General features: G+C 40.3%; 1 protein-coding gene across 1 annotated transcript; it reads left to right on the top strand.

Annotated features, from left to right (window-relative positions):
- The first annotated feature begins 2485 nt into the window (after nt 1-2485).
- On the top strand, nt 2486-17066 carry LOC132592982 (vomeronasal type-2 receptor 26-like). Its single transcript, XM_060281307.1, has 5 exons — nt 2486-2605; nt 5633-5860; nt 8283-8409; nt 9163-9446; nt 16455-17066. Exons 1-5 carry the CDS (start codon nt 2486-2488, stop codon nt 17064-17066), a joined length of 1371 nt encoding a protein of 456 aa, XP_060137290.1.
- Nucleotides 17067-19991: the final 2925 nt, after the last annotated feature.

The raw sequence follows: 19991 nt of genomic DNA, 5'->3' as shown, positions 1-19991 counted from the left end.
TGCCAAATTATACAAATTTATCGACTTCCCATGCTTCAGACTCAGAAGGCCTAGTCCTCTTATAGTCACTGTAGTTCTTTTCAATATAGTCCAGATCTTATTCCATAATCTATTATCTTTCTTCTTTTTTCAAGTCACTGAGTTCTTCCGGCAAGCAAATTTAATCAAACCATATATGATTCTGTGTGAATTTTTGCCATCATTCCCTTTTATAAATTTAGCACTGTCTGCTCACATGCTGGTATATAGCTGCCAAGTTATCCCCTTTTTAAAGGGATTTTCCCTTATGCTGAATAGGCTTCCTCGTGAGAAAAGGGAAAACTTGGCAGCTATGCGCTGGTATCTTGCCAAATCCGCCCAGAAGTCCACAAATCCTTTTCACAGCTGGCAGCCACGATCTTAAAATAATCCCAATAAATCAGATCTTAAAGCCTCTGTGATTATTTTCTCCAAGCTGCTACTAGAAGCAGCCTTTTCAGAGGAGGTTTTTCCAGGTCACAACCGTATACACACATCTAATGTCAATATTTATGTCTCCCTCCCCCTTTGATGATCCAGTCCTCACATATAAATACTTAAATCAGTCATGTATCTGTATCCGGACCCTGAGATCATCTTCTTTTTTAAAAAAATAATAATTTTTATTGGTTTTTTTATAGAAACAAAACAAACAAAACACACAATATATGATCTGTCCCTCCAATTTCCCTCCCCCCACAAGTCCACTTCTGCCACCAGTAGTACCCGTGGCCGTTGAGAACCAGAGGGGTCCATTGTAAGGCTGGGTTTGACCTCCCCCTCCCCCCTCCCCCCTCATCCCCTCCCTGCCACTGAAGGGACAGGGGTGGAGGGGTTCTGAGGATTGGTTTTCCCCCAGCTGCTCCTTTAACACAACCCTTACACAAACATTAAAACACAGCACATACAAAAAAAAAAACAAAAAAAATAAAAATAAAAGAAAAACAAAATTAAAAATTCCCACTTCTTATTTTCTTAACATTGTCATTATGACTTCCTAGATTCTCTTCTTCCTGGTTTTCTTAACTTCTCTAATTAATTATGACGGATTTTCTACCCCAATTCCAAATCTTATCCTTATAATATTCACTCAGTCCTCCTCCTTCTTCATACTGCCCCTCCACAAGTCCCCTCCTGCCACAAGAGGAACCTGCGGGGCGCAGCACTTCAAAGGTTCCATTTTTGTGTCTGGGCTTCCCTCCTCCCCCTCCTCCCCCCTCAGAGCACCCCCTGCCACTAGGTGCTTCTGAGCAAAGAGAGGAGGGAAGTCGGCCCTCTACCCAGACAGTCATCTAAACACAAAAATGTTAATACAAATCTAATTTTTCCCCCCAAACCACTCTTCAGCCTCCCTCCAGAAATTTCAATTTCATATCTATTGACTCTCCTTCCCCCTCCCGGCACCTCCCCCCCCCCCTGGATCAGCATTCCTTTAACAGGCCAAGATTTCAGAAACCGTTGTTCAACCACCAAGGTACCTTTTAACTAAAATTCTCACCCCACACCAATTCTTTCCCACTTCCAAATCCAGGCCTTTGTCCCCCCCCTCCTTCTGCCTTTCCTTTCCCTCTATTGCCCATCCCCAAATTTCAGTCTCTCCAGAGGCCTTCTTTTCTTGGGTCTTTATTTCATTTTGTTGTTCCTTGCAGCAGTCTTTTTCTTTTTCAAGTCTTTGTTGTTCTTCCTCCAAGTCATCTTTTTTATAATCCACCTCAGTTTTTGCAATGTCCACTTCTTGTTCATTAATCTCAAGCTGGCTTTCAACATTATCCTCTGAGTCCTGATCTTGAACCAAAGTCTCTGAACATGGAGTGTTGCAATGTCTTATGGATGTCCTTCAGAGTCTCTAAATAGTTCAAAACAGCCTCTTGGAAGCTTGGTGAATACCTTGTTTTCATTCCTTCTAACCACAAACAGGCAGGAGATTAGGAGACAGAGCACACTGGAAATTTCCATTCACTCACGCTTTCCTCCATCTTGGCTATTCCTTCCATTGTCTTTAACTTTTCCACAATAAATCATCTCTTAAGTCCAAATGTTTCTCTTTTAATAAGATCTTACAGCCGGTTAAACTCTCAACAAATTTTTATGATTTTTTCTTGTCTTTTAACAGTTTTGACAGCTTTGACAGCTGTCAAAATTTTTCCCCTTAACGCACTTGCTGTTCCTCAGGGGGTGCCGGTGCCGGGGTTTGAGAAGGAGTAAAAGGTCTTTGTTTCTTTCGGGTACTAAGAACAAAGTATCTTTTTCAGCTTTGGCTTTGGAATATTTAATGCGCCTCTTAATTAGCCATTAGGAAGAGATCGACTCCCGTTTTTAAATCTCTTCCAATTTTCCAAATTGTTGATTTTAAGATCCAAAAAGTCCCAGTGAAGATTTCACTTACTTTGTAAAGTCCTTTATTTTCTTGGGAGAATCTGCCGCTGCCCGGTAGAAGACTCGGGGCTTCGCTAAACCGGAGGTAACGATGTCATCCAAAAATGGCTCCCGCGACTCCACTCCGCTGGCTCTCGGAGACTCTACTGCAGCAGAGGAATTGCCCCGCGGAGCCTGCCAGACCTTGAGCCCTCGGGACGCCCTTCCCGAGGTTCTTCCGGGGAATCCGCGCACCCCGCGGAATTCCCCCCCTCCGCGATGCCGGGGACTGCGGAGCTCGCAGTCCCTGCGTCTTCTTTAGCCGGCGCGGCAGACCGGAAGTGAGATCATCTTCTGAGGCTCTCCTCCATGTTCCTCCTCCTTGAGAGGTCTGAAGGGTGGCAAGACAAGAATGGGCCTTCCCTGCAGTGGCTCCCCGTCTGTGGAATGCTCTCCCCAGGGAAGTTCGCCTGGCACCTTCATTATACTCCTTTATGCACCAGTGAAAAACATTACTTTTTAACCAGGCCTTTGGTTGATCTGATTTACATCCTATGACCGGTGTCTGTTGTGGGGGAAGAGAGGAAAGGAGATTGTCAGCCGCTTTGAGACTCCTTCGAGTAGTGATAAAGCAGGATATCAAATCCAAACTCTTCTTCTTCTTAAAATGTGGGTTTGGGGAGGGGGCTATTGGGGTGTTGTTTTTATTTTTATTATGTATTTTGTGGTTTTATGTTTTGATTTTATCCTGTGAACTGCCCTGAGACCCCCGGGTATAGGGTAGTATATACCGGTACATTCAATAAACGAATAAAATAAATAAATCAGTATCTCCATCAGAACCTGTCACAAAGCAGCTGTTGATAAACAGGCCTGCAGCACAGCACAAGACCTCAGCATTTGAACAGAGGTCACTCACAGGTGTGCTTCAGCAGTTCTGGCATTTCAGAAGTGATTATCTTCCCTGTAATTATCTAGATCACTGTAATTCATTCATATGCTCTAAGCTCCAGTGATTTTTGAGAAGGCAGATGGGGAAGGAAATTCAAGAACCATAGCTGCCAAGTTATCCCTTTTTAAAAGGGATTTTCCCTTATGCTGAATAGGCTTCCTCGCGAGAAAAGGGAAAACTTGGCAGCTATGTCAAGAACTGAGAATGAAATGGGTATAAGTAGTCTAGTAAATCCACAGACAAGTAAAACTAATAACAACTGTGAGACAGGCAGGGCTTTGTCATTTTAATCACATTTCTTTGTTCCTTATATAGGTGTTCATATTGCTGTTTACTATTTGGAATCCGAGCAATCATTTTGTCTCACAACTGAGGGTAAAGACAACCTGGACACATGTCCCTTGTAGGAAGTGTTGGCCAAGTCAACTACCACTCAAGCCATTTGGTTTAATTAAAGTTGATAGGAGTGTTGACAGTACAGACTAAGAGACCTGAGAGAGACGATGGGTAGGGGGAAATTAACTTCCAGGGTTGTGCTTCTTTTTTTGCTGCTGCTGTCAAACATGGTGTGCAAAGTGCATAATATTAAGTGCATGAAAAGTAAACCTGTATATGTTCCACATGAGTGGCACGGTCCTGGCGATCTCTTCATCGGTGGGATGGCATCTCATATACATTACATTTCTCCAAAACCATTGTTCAACATAAAACCTAACCAGTCTTCTATTGATATACCATTGGAAGTCAATGGTCTTATTATTATTTTTATTCCTGATTATTTATTTGAGACTGAGGTCAAAAGTTCTTTGCTTGATTTGAAGAACAGGAATAGAATGTTTTGGTAAATCATGTGCTTGGGGACAGTTATTTTTTTGTTTCCTCTCTCATAAACTAGCTGGTTTAATCTGATGATTATGCATCTGTGTACACAGCCCTTGTATCAAAAACAACTATCTATATATATAAAATGCAAGTGTCCCTGCGTCCAGTCCCTGTGTCCCGTTTTCGCGCTAATGCGCATGTGTCCTGGGGACACAGGGATTGGACGCAGAGCGCTCGCGTGCTCTGGTTGCATTGGCAACGCCGTGGAGGCTTTCTCTCTCCCGCGCTCTCTCTTACAGTGAGCAGCAGCAGCAGCAGGAGGAGGAGGAGTGGCAGCAGAAGCCTGGCTGCACCAGGCAGCTCATGGAAAGGCTTTTCTGCTTTCTACCCCCTCCTGCCCCTTCCCCCGCCCAGCCTCCCCTGGAGAATGAGAGAGAGAGAGGGACACGGGGGAGAGAGAGAGCGCTCGGTGCGTGGGAAAGCTCTCCAGTTGAGCCTGCAAGTCTCCCAGCCCCGCGACTCCTGGGTCCTAGCGAGAGAAGCGTCCTATTTTTGAGGGAACTTTGCAGACTTCCCCTATATCCTACTGAACCTACATGATCAACTGTGAACTGCTGGGAAATTAAATGACTGAGACTCTCGCACAGCTGAGCAATCTCAGCCTCCAGAGGACAGGCAGGGTGTGGGGACACTGGCCATAGGCTTCACAGGAAGAGCCTTAAAACAGGGAAAGGAAGGGGAACTTTTTGGAGAGAGACATAAGTCGCTTATCCCGAAGTGAGAGTTGAGAAGGAGGGAAACTGGTGAGGGGATGAAGAGAGGCCAAAGAAGTGCTGGGTCTCCTGCTTGCAATTTCCCCCCATTTAATGTGGGGAAGAAGACTCCTTTGAAAGCTTTTAATATTTAATGCTGTATTGTTTTAATATCTGATTGGGAGCTGCTCAGAGTGGCTGGGGAGACTCAGCCAGATGGGCTGGGTATAAATAAGAAATTATTATTATTATTATTATTATTATTATTATTATTATTATTATTATTATTATTTATTGATGGCCTCCAGTTGATGCATTTTTTTTTAAAAAAAAAAACACAAAACAAAACCTTGCCCCAGGCTTCTCAAGGGCTTATTTACACCTGCTGTGCACTTTCAATTTTAGTAAACTGCTGCTGGATTTGGTTTTGCTTTAATTGTTGATTTTACTGTTAGGTTGCTTTATTTTTTGTGATAGAAGCTACTTCATAAAAACGTTTGGTGAAAAGCAGTTTAGAAATGTTATGAATAAATATATGCAACCTGATTTCTCTTCCATGGATTATTTGGAAGTTCTCATGGCATCATTTTCAATGGTTGGATGCACATTGTTCCATTAGGTACCATACTCTTCCTGTATCGGTTTCCAAAACGTGAACACTCTCCATTAGGTTTAAAGAGACTATTACAACACTTTATAAACACCATGTTGATCTTCTTATTTGCCCACTTAGCTTCACTCATTCCTTCGGTTGATCTCATTTAACAACACTGCTGGAGATGAAATTACATTAAATGAACATGGAGAGCTGGCATCTGGCTTTGATATTACAAACTTGGTCACTTTCCCAAATAAATCTTACATCAGGGTTAAAGTGGGAAGTCTGGGTCCACAGGCTCCTTCTGACAAAGAGCTCGTCATTGATGGGGGCAGAATCAAATGGAACAAAGAGCTTGCACAGGTGGGAAAATAGCAGTACAAAATTCATAGTCATCAAATGAAATGGAAGGACAATAGATGTAAAGAAAACAAAGAAACCATTCCTTCATAAAAAATGAATCCAAATTCACTGGAATGTCACTAGTTGCCTTCTAATACCACTAATCCTGCCTTCACATGTATGACCATATCCAACACTTTGTGTTCATTGTTGGCCTGCAATTAAAATGAGAATGGCAAGTAGCAGACAGAGCCCTTTCAGTGTTGGCACCTGGTAAGGTTGTGCACAAATCAATCCCTGGCAGGGGAGGCACTTGCAAAGGAACACTCTGCATAATTGAATTTTTCTCTCACCAGCTGGTGACTGATCTAGGCACAAAATGGAAGGATGTCAAGATACCCTAATTGACTCAAGTGACAGTGATGCTGGACTTAAGCTTATGTTGTGGCCAGGACCTGATGTGAGGTGTAAGTGTTGTTCCTATTATTGGGATCAGTAACCATATGGCTATCAAGAGGCCCTTGCAGAGCTTGAATGAGGTCTAGGGCAATCAAATTCAGCATATGCGTAACTGGACAATGGTCAAGAAAATGCAATTCGATCCTATTTAACTTGAGAAGAAAAAACATTCTGAATAATAAGGGATTGGCAAACAGGGAGTGGAAAGGGAATGTTATTTACACACTGCCATCTGCATCACCTCTCTCTATATGCTTGTTGGTATATTGAAAGTACTCTTCCATCGCTATTCTTGCAGAAGCTCTGCTGGTTCTGCTTCAGCAACAGGGCCGGCCCTACGGCAAGGCTGGGTGGCGCAGGGCGCTAGGGCGCCAGGCCGCCAGGGGGGCACTGCACCACTGCGCCTGTGGCAGCCGCGCTGGGAAACGGGGCGGGAGGGGGGGGCGCCGGAGGGATCTTCGCACCACGGCGCCAGGGCACCAGATATGCTTAAGACGGCCCTGTTCAGTGAGATATGTTCTTCTCCATGCTTGGTAATTCAATCATTAACAATGTTGTCCCTCAGCTTTCCCAAAACACACATTAAGCAAACCAGACAGTAATTTCAAGGGGATATGATGTGGTTAGAGAGAAGTTTTTCTCTCCCCCCCCCCATCTAGAATGGGAGCTCAATAATGGCCATCAATTCAGATGCCTTTGAAATTGAGGACAATATTCTCATGGCCTACTAGCCTTCATGACTATGTTCTATCTCCACAATCAGAAGCATTATACTTCTGAGTGCCTGAGCAAGGTTGTGCTTGTAGGCTTCCCACTGGCATCTGTGAGGACAGCATTCTGGACTAGATGGGTCTATGGTATGGTGCTTCTGAGGCACCTGATTGAGGCCTGTATGAATTTAAAAGATATATTTGCAAATGTTTGAATGCTGTACCAGCCGGCTAAGCATTTTAACTGTTGTTTTTTATTTTCTTGCTCTCCTTGCTAGGGCCCCCTGATTTATGACAAGCAAAAGACCTTTACAACCTCTCAGGCTGTAAAAGGTTAAAATTACTGGCTGGGAGATGACCCTGCATATTTAAATAATAGAACCCAGCTGCAAATACACTAATTAAGAGTTGGTAAATAAGTAAGATTAATTGTTTGACAGAAAGTGATACCATGAGAGAGTCCTAGCCATTATTTTTCTAAAGTCTAAGGTTTACTGAGAATGTTAGAGCAATTGGGAAGAGCTAATGACAAAAGCAGCTGGGAAGGAAAGGGGGGCTCATTTTTAAAGAGCCTTTTCAAGCCTCTGCTTTGAGGTCTTTTGTACACAAACCTTTTTCTGAAAGTTCCTGTTATATTGTATACAATTATAAACCAATGTGCCTTTTATGAGATTTGTTGGCTTAATGGAGTTATGCAAAGGATTTAGAAAGTAAGAAATGTTAGATTCTTATGACTCCTAGTGTGTGGGAATGCACATCCAGGCTTTTGTTTAGATAGAATTTAATACCATAGCCATCTGTTTTAATCATTTTGTTTTAGCCATTTGTGTTGGAATGCAAGGGCAAAGGTGATCTGGTAATTAAGGTTCCTCGTTTTGGCAAATGTAAAGATATATAACTACTTGTCTGCCATTTATGATAGAAGGAAATATAGCTCTTTGTCTCCCATAAAAGGTAATAGGAAATGGGTGTATCTTTTATTATTGGCTCTAGCACACAGCCAATAGGAATTTCAACCAAGCTGATTGGACAGAGGCAGCCAAAGGAGGAGCAAGGGAGCTGGGCTGAGGGAATATAGGTGCTGACCAGCAGGGCTAGAGCAGGCAGAGCTTTTTGGTAACTATACCACTGTGCCTCTCATTTATTTGTCTGACAAATAAATTATTATTTTAATTTCTCTATTGCTGCGTTGAATATTTCATTCCAGCTAAGTGTCAACCACAAGCAGGGTGCTACACTTCGGGGCTCTTCTCGTGGTCTTAAACTTTGGATAGGTGCCACCCCTTTCGGTCTGTAATTCTCACTGTCCTCCTGGTCATGGGAAGAAAAAGAAGGAGGGAGTGAAATTTTGCTGCTATGATTGTGCTCCATGTCCAGAAGGGATATACTCAAATGAGAAGGGTAAGAAAAGGCATTAAGATATTCCAAATCATATGATTTATTGCAGTAAACTCTGAGTAGTTCTTTTCCAAGTTTACCATCATTCACTATTCCTGTGTGTGTTTGTTTGGGATGTATGTTAAAACATGGGTTTATTATTTCACATTTATATATCACATTCATTATAACGAGGAATGTTTCTTTCTAAACATGGGCAGCACATTTTAGCATCAAGATCTCAGATCATTGTGATGAAAAAAAATGGATGTTATCAAATAAGGTGAAAATGTTAGCATCAATATATCACCACCATCATAAACGTTTATTGCACTAGCCAAAGACATCAACATCTACAGTAAAAACTGTGGAAAAAAGCTCTTCAGCCATTGAGCAAATCTAGGCCATTAATGTAAAACACTTTACACTGCCCTCAATAAGAAGCATACAAATCAGCTAAAAATGCCTCTCAGTTAACAATGAAAGAACTAACAAAAAGAAATAAGCCATGCCTGAAAGCTACGTCATTCATCACCCTGTAACTCCTGTCTTGTATAGCATGTTGGTGGCTTTACATTTCTCCCCTCCATATAGGCTGGGCACCATTGTTTATGCAGATATGCATTAATTTTAAATCCTTTGTTTTTGCAATGAAATTGATAGGACACAGTTTTATGCATTGTATTTCTGGTATGTCTGTAGAGCTGGGTGAGACTGAACTACTGGATATTCCTTGCTTTTTAAAAATTGGCATACAGTGCCTCTTTCCCTCCCCAGAAAACTGTATCCATTGCCCAGAAGACCAGCATTCAAACAAGGACCACAATCACTGCATCCCCAAGATCTCAAATTTCCTAGCCTTTGATGACACTTTGGCTATTGTTTCAACTTCCTCTGCACTTCTATTGTCTCTGGTCACAGCTCTGGTGCTGGGCATCTTCATTAAGCACCGGGACACTGCCATAGTCAAAGCCAACAACAGAAGTCTAACCTACATTCTCCTCACCTCCCTCCTCTTGTGTTTCCTCTGCTCTTTGCTATTCATTGGAATGCCTAATGAGGCGACTTCCGGGTTGCTCGCTGCCGGAGCTGCATCGGGATCGCTGCAGGCGCTTGTGGCGATCCAATTTTAGAGGGGTTTAGGGGGTCTCCGAAGGCAACGGAGCCTCAAAACCCTTGAAGGAAAATTTCAGGGTCCTGGGACGAGAAGCGGCGCTAGAAGAAGGGGCAAGAAAACGCTTAAAACTTGAAAGGAAATTCAAGCCCCGGCGCTTAGAAAATGTCCGCCCCTCTAAAAGCTGCCTCAGGACGGAGCACGGAATAGCGACAGCATTTCAACGCAAGGAAAAGCAACCTAAGAGCAGAGGAAGCACAGTTTTTATTCTTATAGTTTTTTTTATCAAACTTATTTTGCCAAGTCCTCTGCTGAACGAACTTAAAACAACTGGCAAGCGGGAACTGGGGAAGAGCGCAAACGGAGCTTACTCCTATCCTTAGAGGACTTGTGAACTGCTGTAAAAAGCGATACGGGACTATAAAACAGCACAGAGCCCTAAGAAAAGAGGAACCGCCCCCCCCCTGAATGCCTGGTCTGGAAGTACCCACTTTCTGGGGAAAGGACGAGGTGACAAACGCAAAGACTGTGAGTACTGAGATAACAAGGGAGTGCGAGGGGTGGGTTTTTTTTTCCTATACGAACTGCTACTAAGAGATACAAAGAGACACTAAGAGAGATACAAAGAAGCAAGAAGGCAGGACGAGGGGCGGAGAGAATAGACAACGAGTGAGAAGGAAAAAGAGCTGGACAGAGTAGAACAACAAAAGGGATTACAAAACAAGGACTGAACTGATAGAAGGGGAGGGAAGGAAAGTTAAATTTTGAACCACGGAGAGGGAGATTGGAGGTTGAAGAAAGTACCGCTGCCGGAAAAAAAAAAACAAAAAAAAAATGGGACTAAAAGAGATTAATGGCGGCGAGAAATTGCTGATTCACTGAGAAACGGAAGCTGGTGTTAAAAGAAGCAGGAAGAAGAGAGTGAGGAGTGACAGACTATAAGAAAAAGGCTGGGAGAAAGGGGAAAAGAATAAGGAAAGAGTGAGACCTAGTGACAGCCTATACCAGCCCATATTTTCCAGACTCCTGCTCTACATGGGAAAGTGGACTTAACCCTTCTCTAACCCTTCTCTGACCTGTTTTTTTTCTCCCTCTCGATTTAAGTGGTAGAGATATGACACCAGTGTAAAAACCTACCTCCCCCCCCCTAAAAGTCCCCTAAGAGTTAAGGTTGATAATAAATTTCTTTCCACATTAAACGTGAGGATAATAGACTTTTATAACTTGGAATTCTAAGCTTTGGGGATATATACCACCCAAGAATGGGTGAGAATAAAAGAATCAAGAACCAATTTGCTATTACACCGGCTGGTACCCAAAGAAGAGGTTCAAACATGGACACGGACACGCTGGATATAAAGGAACTGATTCTTGGGCTAAAGTCAGATCTTACAGAAAAGATGGACTCATTGAATGATAAAATGGACAAGATGGGGAACAGAATTGAAGAAAACTGGAAAAAGACAGAAGAGAACACCAAAGCGATTGAGAACTTGGATAAACATGTTATGGATCTACAAGAAAAAAATAAAGAAATGGAAAGGGATATCCAGAACTTAACAGCGAGGTTAAACAAGCAGGAAGAAGCTGCTAAAAAGCATGCAGAGGAAGGCAGAGAACATAGGAGAAATCAAGAAAAAATGAGGGAAGAAATACAAAGACTAAAAAACAGCCAGGAAGCACTACTGGACGCTCTCGCGATGCAAGAACTTAAACAAAATGATTTGACCCTGAGGTTCAGGGGACTGAAGGAGAAAGCAGACGAAAATATAGAGAATGTCATCATTACAGCCCTGGCGCAGTGGATGGACCTGCAGGAGGAAGACATTTCCATCTGTCTGGATAAGGCATTCAGGTTGAAGTCGAAGCAAGCCCGCGAGAACAACTGGCCAGGCGACTGCTTAGTCTTTTTAAACTCAAGGATTCTGAGAGACAAAATCATGACACGCAAGAAAACCCAAAAATTAAAAATAGATGATAAAGAAATAGCAATTATGAGAGAGATACCACCAAGACTTTTGAAAAAAAGGTCAAAATATAACTTCCTGACTGAGGCACTAAAGAAGAATGACATTTACTTCAAATGGGAATTTCCTGAGGGAATTTCTTTCACCTATAAGCAAAGTAAGAGAAAGCTGACTACAGAATTAGACGCTGACAAGTTCTGGAGGAAATATGAAAAGTTCTTGGGGGGGGGGAGGGAAATCCGGAGATAAGAAAGAAGCTAAGGGGGACAAACATAGTTCGGAAAGTGAAGAAGAATAAGGGAATTTAACAAGGAAGATACCTACTCTGTTTAAGGCATAATTAGCTCTAGTATAGTAAGAGATTTTTAAAATTGTATGCAGAAATGTGTGACCATTATTGATATATATATATATCTATTTTTTTCTTTTTCTTCTTTATTGTTCTGTTTTTTTAGTTAACTCTCTCCCCCTCGCTCTTCGTTGTTTTTGCCCGCTTTTTTTTTAAAAAAAATCTCTCATACTCCCAAACGAGGAGACTTAATAAAGACAGAATAAAGATTTGACTAGTCCAAAAATGGATTTAAGATTTATTACATGGAATGTTAATGGCCTTAATAATAAGACGAAAAGAAATAGAGTTGAACACCTACTGGGCAAAAGGAAACCTGATGTAACTTGCCTACAAGAAACGCATATCACCAAAAGACACCGCAGACTACTAGTGAAGAAAAATCTGGGGGAGGAGTTTATAACTTCAGATGTAGTTAAAAAAAGAGGGGTCGTGTTATATGTGAATTCGAAATTAAACCCGGAACAAATTTATAAAGATAATGAAGGAAGAATTATTATAGTGAAAATACAAGGGAAAGCAGAAAAGATAATAGTGGTGGGACTTTACGCACCCAATGAAAATAAAATAGAATTCTACCAAAAATTAGAAGAAAAATTATTGGATTTTATAGACCAAAAAATCATCCTACTTGGAGATTTTAATGGGGTGGTCTCCCCAGAGATGGATAAATTGAGTAAAGGTGTAGGCAAAAAAGAAGGGAAATTACCCCAATCTTTTTTCAATATGATTGAAAAATTGGATCTACGAGACATGTGGAGATATAAACACCCCCTTGAGAAACAATTTACATATTACTCCCACCCAAATGATACTGAAAGCAGAATTGATTTAATCTGGACCTCTAGAGAATTAGCAATGAGATGCAAAAAAATTGAAATTCTGCCAAAATGTATATCGGACCACAATCCAATTTTAATGGAATTAAAAGGGAATGACCGGATAATCAGACGGTGGAGATTAAATGAACTTTTATTAGAAGATGAAGATATAATAAAAAAGGCGGAAAGGGTATTAAAAGAGTACTTTGAAGAAAATTTAAACCGAGGGACATCAGTAAATGTAGTGTGGGATGCTGGAAAGGCGGTGATTAGGGGCTTTCTCATTAGCCAAGGTAGTTGGAAAAGAAAGGAAAAAGAGAAGATATTGGATACTTTGTTAAAAGAGTTAACAAAGAAGGAAGCAGAATTAGGAAAAGCTAAGATACAAAAGAAGGAGGAAATAAAAAGAGCTATTAAATTATTGAAAGATCAAATTTCTAAAGTATTGGATAAGGAAATCGAGAATAAAATAAGATTCTTAAGACAAAGGAATTTTGAACTCTCGAACAAGGCAGGTCGATACTTGGCATGGCAACTGAAGAAAAAACAGAAAGAAAGAGTGATAGACAAATTAACATATGAAGGGAAGGCAATAATAGAACCCAAGGAAATCAGGGACTCTTTTGTCCAATTTTACACCAAACTATATAAGGAAGAAGAGGTAGATCAACAGGAAGTAGAAAGATATCTACAGGAATCAAAATTAAAAAAAAATAGATAAAGAAAGATTAAATTCGTTGAATGAACCCTTTTCATCAGTGGAAATACAAAAGGTAATTCGGACAGCAAAATCAGGAAAATCACCGGGAACAGATGGGCTCCCAGCTCTTTTCTACAAAAAGTTTGAAAAAATTTTGTTAGAACCTATGAGATTATTGGTGAATAAAATCACTGATCATGGTGAAATCCCCAAAACATGGGAAGAGGCTTTTATAGCGGTAATACCTAAGCAAGGAACAGATAATACCCAAATTAAAAATTTCAGACCGATTTCTTTACTTAACAATGATTATAAAATATTTGCGAACCTATTGGCGAACAGAATGAAGCAGGAATTAGGGAATGTAATAAACAAAGATCAGTCGGGCTTTTTACCAAAAAGATACATGCATGAAAATTTAAGAAATGTTATTAACCTATTGGAACATCTTAGTGTAAAAATTGATAAAAAAGCCGCATTTCTACTGTTGGATGCCGAAAAGGCATTCGACAGAGTATCGTGGACCTTTATGAAAAATTGTGTGAATTTTCTCGGATTTGGAGAAAAAATAAACAATGGAATAGAGGCAATTTATAAGACCCAAACAGCTAAATTAATAATAAATAGTGAAATCTCGGGAGAGATAAACATCCAAAGAGGTACTAGGCAAGGCTGTCCTCTATCTCCACTTTTGTTCATACTGAGTCTTGAGTTTTTATTGGAAAATTTAAGAAAGGAGGAAGAAGCCAAAGGAATCAGAATTGGAGAAAATATTTATAAAACAAAAGCATTCGCAGATGACATCATCATTACAATTGAGGATCCGATAGAAAGCATTCCCCATGTATTGAAAGTAATAGATGATTACGGGAAATTATCGGGTTTCAAATTAAATATCAATAAGACAAATATGTTAATCAAAAATCTAACAAAACAAGAAATTGACGAATTAGAAGGGAAAGTGGGGTTAAAGGTGGTGGAAAAAGCAAAATATCTTGGGATTTGGATAACTAACAACACAAATAATTTAATAAAGGATAATTATTCTAGAATTTGGAAAGAAATAAAAAAGGATTTGGGAAATTGGGAACGATTAAATCTGTCATTGCTTGGTAGAATCGCGGCCGTAAAGATGAATATACTCCCTAAAATGATTTTTCTTTTTCAAATGATCCCTATTTTAGGCACAGGAAATAATATCTTCCAACAATGGAAGAAAGATTTGACGAAATTTATATGGAAACACAAACCTGCTAGAATAAAGTATAAACTTTTGATTGATACTAAAGCAAGAGGAGGCCTGGCATTGCCCGACCTCAATCTCTACCATGATGCGGCAGGTTTTGTGTGGTTAAAAGAATGGATTAAATTGGAAAATAACAAATTATTAGATTTGGAAGGGGTGGGGAATAAATTTGGATGGCATGCCTACCTGGTAGAGGATAAGGTCAGAGCGCATAAGGACTTCAACAACCATGTAATTAAAAGATCTCTCTTAAAAATTTGGACTAAATATAAAAGATTGTTGGAGCCTAAAACTCCCAGGTGGGCATCACCAATAGAAATAATCACAGTTAAAAAACTAAATTCTGGGGGAAAGAGGGGAAGTTATAGGGACCTATTAGAGGACAGAGAAGGAGAAATTAAATTAAAAGAATATGGGGAGATAAAACACCAATTAAACGGATGGTATCAATATCACCAAATTCATAGTAAATTTAAAGAACACAAACAAAAATTAGGTTTTCTGGAAGAACCCTCTTTATTGGAAAAGAACTTAATACAACCGGAAGTTAAAATCATTTCAAAGATGTATAATCTGCTGTTAGAATGGGAAACTAAAGATGAAATGGGCAAGGAGGTGATGACAAAATGGGCTATTGACATAGGGAAAAGCATACAGGTTGATCAATGGGAACGCTTATGGGAAACTACATGGAAATTTACAGCCTCAGAGGGAGTAAGAGAGAACATGGTCAAAATGTTCTATAGGTGGCACTTAACCCCTGTCAAAATTCACAAGATGTATAAGACCAAAGATAATCTATGTTGGAAGTGCAGGGGGGAAACGGGGACATACATGCATTCATGGTGGCACTGTGAGGGAATTAAAAAATTTTGGAATCAAGTTTTTGAAGAAATAAAAAAAATACTAAAATATAATATAAAGAAAAGCCCTGAATCCTTTCTCCTGGGGATTATAGATAGTACAATCAAGCCACAGGATGAGACATTGTTCTTGTACGCAACAGCAGCGGCGAGAACTCTGATCGCATCCTATTGGAAACAGAAAGAAATACCCAGCATACAGGAATGGCAGGAGAAATTATTAAATTACTTGGATTTAGATAACTTGACTAATTCAATTAGAGGTCACCCTAAAAAAAAATTTCAACAAAATTGGGATAAATTTGGGGAGTACATGAAGGGACAGTGCCCCATGGTAAAGTCTTGGGTCTACTTCTAGCACCCCGTATTGAGCCAAAAGAAAATAAAACATATGGAGATGTGGGAAAGGAGAAATTTATTATCTTATTATTAGTACTATTATTTTATAATTTAAATGTTATTAATGCTATGAATCTGATACTTTATGAAATGGAAATTGGACATGTGTATTGAATTATACCTAATGGGGAATGCGGTAATAGGAAAAAATATCTAGAGAAATCTGAGAATAGGGATAAGTGGGAGTCTTTAGTGGGAGTTTAGATAACATCGTTACGGATTGTTTCTGGATGAGAATGACGAGATGAATGTATGTTTTCCCTTTTTCTTTCTTCTTTCTTTCTCTTTTCTTCTTTTCTCATTTGTCGTCCTTTATCTTTTTCCTCCTCTTTTTCCCCCTTCCCCTTTCCCTTTCTTTTCCCAATGTACCCTTCCCCCCTCTCCCCCCTTCTTCTTTTTCTTTCTTTCTTTACTATTACATAATTTATATGGTTTTGTATATTATAATTTATATGATTGTGTATGATTTTGTACGTTATGATTTATATGATTTTGTATATTTGAACTTATGTTTGGTATGATTGTGATCTCTGAGTATGTGTGGACTATATTTTAATTTTAAATCCTAATAAAGTATTTAAAAAAAAAAAAAGAAGGAATGCCTAATGAGGCAACTTGCCTTCTCCGACAAACAAGTTTTGGCACCATATTCTCTGTGGCCCTCTCCAGCATCTTGGCCAAAACCATTTCTGTTGTTTTGGCATTCATGGCTACCAAACCAGGATCCAGCATGAGGAATTGGATGGGGAAGAGACTGACTTGTTCCATTGTAGTTTCCTGCTCCATTGTTCAAGTAGGGATCTGCATTCTCTGGCTGGCAAACTCCCCCCCATTCCCAGATTTGGACATGCACTCAATGACTGAGCAAATTATACTGTTATGTAATGAAGGATCCGTCACCATGTTCTATTCTGTTCTGGGCTACATGGGCTTCCTGGCCACTGTCAGCTTCATTGTGGCCTTCCTAGCCAGAAAATTGCCCGGCAGTTTCAATGAAGCCAAGTTTATCACCTTCAGCATGCTGGTCTTTTGCAGTGTTTGGCTCTCCTTTGTTCCAACTTACTTAAGCACTAGAGGAAAATACATGGTGGCAGTGGAGATTTTCTCAATCTTGGCTTCCAGTTCTGGTTTACTGGGCTGCATCTTTTCCCCAAAATGTTACATAATTTTGGTGAAGCCTGAGCTCAATAACAGAGAACATCTTATACGAAGAAAGAATTAAATAATAGTTGTATTTGCATTCTCATTAATGTTATTGAAATCCTACATAGAAGCATCTCCACCCCCATCGTTCTGCCTGGACACTGAGGTCCAGCACCAAGGGCCTTCTGGCGGTTCCCTCGCTGTGAGAAGCCAAGTTGCAGGGAACCAGGCAGAGGGCCTTCTCGGTAGTGGCGCCTGCCCTGTGGAACGCCCTCCCACCAGAGAAAAACAACTACCAGAGTTTTAGAAGACATCTGAAGGCAGCCTTGTTTAGGGAAGCTTTTAATGTTTGACGGACTATTGTATTTTAATATTTCATTGGAAGCCTCCCAGAGTGGCTGGGAAACCCAGCCAGATGGGTTGTTGTTGTTGTTGTTGTTGTTGTTGTTGTTGTTGTTGTTGTTGTTGTTGTTGTTGTTAAAGGAAGTATAAATGAATTGAGACCATGTGAAAGAATCAGTTTAAGCAATTTTGTCTGGTTTTTTGGATGAGTTGTAAAACAGATATCTTTTGTTTTAGGGGTTGTAGAACTGGTGAGAGAAAAGTTCCCAGGTGGATATAAAGTTCAGCAAAAGAAATATAAGTTTCAGTAGGAAATAGGAACATAAGAACTCTACTGCCATTCTGACTGGGTGAGAGGCTGAATGGTAGAGTAGACAAATAATTTAAGTATAAGTATTAGGGACATTTATGAGTGTTATAATTGTTGTGGATAGCCATGTATGAAATAAAAATTCATTGTGCATGAAATAAAATTCTAAGTAAAATTCTGCACATCAATACTGGAGGGTAGGATTGTTGCTTACTTTTTACTTTGAACAATTTCTACACCACTTAACACACCCCTCTTTCCAATATATCAACAATAAGTTTATTGTGCTAGCAAAAACCATACAAACACAGGCAATATATTCATATAATGCAAAACCTCTGCTTAGACACCCAGAAACATGTGTTGCAAGTAAGAATATAAATGGGGAGTCTCCATGACTACATGCAGTGCACAGTGTACTCTACTTACGAATTTAATGCATTCTGAATGCACATTTGTAAGTCGAAAAAAATTGTAAGTCAAATCCCATAGGAATGCACTGGGAGAAAAAAATTGTAAGTAGAAGCAACCCTATATAAAAATTCGTAAGTAGAAAAAATCCTATCTAAACCGCATCCCTCTTAGCCAACCAGAACAGCTCAATAACAGAGAAGGTTGCCAGATTTATCGAGAGAGCAATGAGACTGAGAGCTGCTATTTGAATGATAGCAGTGTAGGGACCCGGATTCCCCGTCTAGGATTTTATAAGTATTATTATTATCATTTTATTTATGTTAAACTTTAAGGAATGTGATTATTAACTTATTTTTATTTATTACCCCCTGCTTATTTGGTTGTTATTATTATTATTATCTTTCTCCTTGTCCTGACCATCCCCCTGAGGCTATATTCACAATCTTTCAATTTGGCTGGGCTCTACACTTAACTGGCCCGGAACAATCTACCAGAGAGAAGGTCGCCACACATGGGACAGAGGGACATCGACGAATGATAACCCAGCTTTTACCTTGGGTTTTAATAGGTTTAATAGGTTTTATTGGTAACCATATATGTAATGTCTTTTTGTTAGTGTTTGTCATTCTGATGCTATGGCCTGTCGGCTACGCAAATAAAGTTTGATTTGATTTCTGACAAAAAAAAAACCGCATCCAAGATGGCGGACGGAGCTCCATTCGTAAGTAGAAACATTCGTAAGTAGAGTTATTCGTAAGTAGAGGTACCACTGTATTTCAATTTTGACCTCCAAATCCCCCTTTTAATTTACTATTTTTTACCCCAATCCCTCCTTCCTAATCTTTCTTGTTACCATCACAAAAGGGCCACTTTATGAGTCACTAAGGTGTTAGAATCGCACAACAACCACAGAAAAATCTTTGCCAAGGAGAGACTGTTTCCTGAACAAACAGGGAGTTTGGAAAGCATTTCCTAGGCTCTCTGTATAATGGACAATATAACAAATAATGAAGAATGTCTTCTACTTGCAGTTGCCCACATGCATAGAGTCTATCTGTGTGTGAAACCTTGCTATAATACCCATCCGGCACAGCTGAGGTCATTACTTGGAAACACAACTCAATAAAGGTAGATCTTAATGGAACAGGCAAGAGTTTAGAAAATAACTGACTCTATAATGCAAAAAAAAATGTAAGAGTGGAAACCATGGAGAACATTTGGAAGATTTAATTGCTTGTAGGTCCCTTCTGGATTCTGTCCAGTAGAGCCAGTCCCCTAGTTGACATTTCAAAACCTTGTTCAACTTGTAAAGCTGATAATAATCCAGGCTACACTGAATGTTTGATTTCCAACAACTGTTCCCCAGTTCCATGTAGAACGTGTCTGGAAATTGCTTGAAGGGTAAAGAAGTAAGTATTTTCAGATAGTTGAATTGGGTGCAGTCAACCTTTGCCTTGATAGTCGTTTATCCGGCTTCCATTTGTAGAAGTACAGCTGATGTTTCATTGGGTAAGGAGAATCAGCCCATATTTCAGTGCCATACAACATCTGTGGGACATAGGTGCCAACTCTCAGATTAAAAAATCTGGGCTCGGCAGCGGCGCGGCAGCGGAAGTCGCGTTGTGGCCATTATGGAACTGGGCAGAGCGGCACCGGAAGTTGCTTCTACGCATGCTCTGCCCATTTCCAAAATGGCCGCAGCACCAGAAATCGCTTCTGCACATGTTCAGATACTCCAGACAGAAGGAGCCTCCCCGGGCTGGTAAGAATCCAGGGGATTTATGGGGGTTTTGGGAATCCAGGCTGCCAGTGGGAAACAGCTGGAAAAACGGGGGTTTCCCGGGGAATACGGGAGACTTGGCAGCTACGGTGTGGGATCATGATACTACAAAAAAGTTCAGCACAAGATCAAACAACTGTTCACCCTCCATATAAACT

Source organism: Zootoca vivipara, chromosome 13, assembly GCF_963506605.1.
Source record: "Zootoca vivipara chromosome 13, rZooViv1.1, whole genome shotgun sequence".
Classification (NCBI taxonomy): Eukaryota; Metazoa; Chordata; class Lepidosauria; order Squamata; family Lacertidae; genus Zootoca; species Zootoca vivipara.
The sequence above is the reverse complement of the archived record's forward strand: the minus strand, read 5'-3'. Positions and strand labels throughout refer to the sequence as shown.

Bases quoted from the DNA above. Each gene is read 5' to 3' on its own strand.
- LOC132592982 (XM_060281307.1), top strand. From the start codon at position 2,486: ATGTCATCCAAAAATGGCTCCCGCGACTCCACTCCGCTGGCTCTCGGA. The intron at 5,861-8,282 runs GTGGGAAAATAG...AACTTTGGATAG, and splicing joins GGAACAAAGAGCTTGCACAG to GTGCCACCCCTTTCGGTCTG. The intron at 8,410-9,162 runs GTAAGAAAAGGC...TTCCCTCCCCAG, and splicing joins GATATACTCAAATGAGAAGG to AAAACTGTATCCATTGCCCA.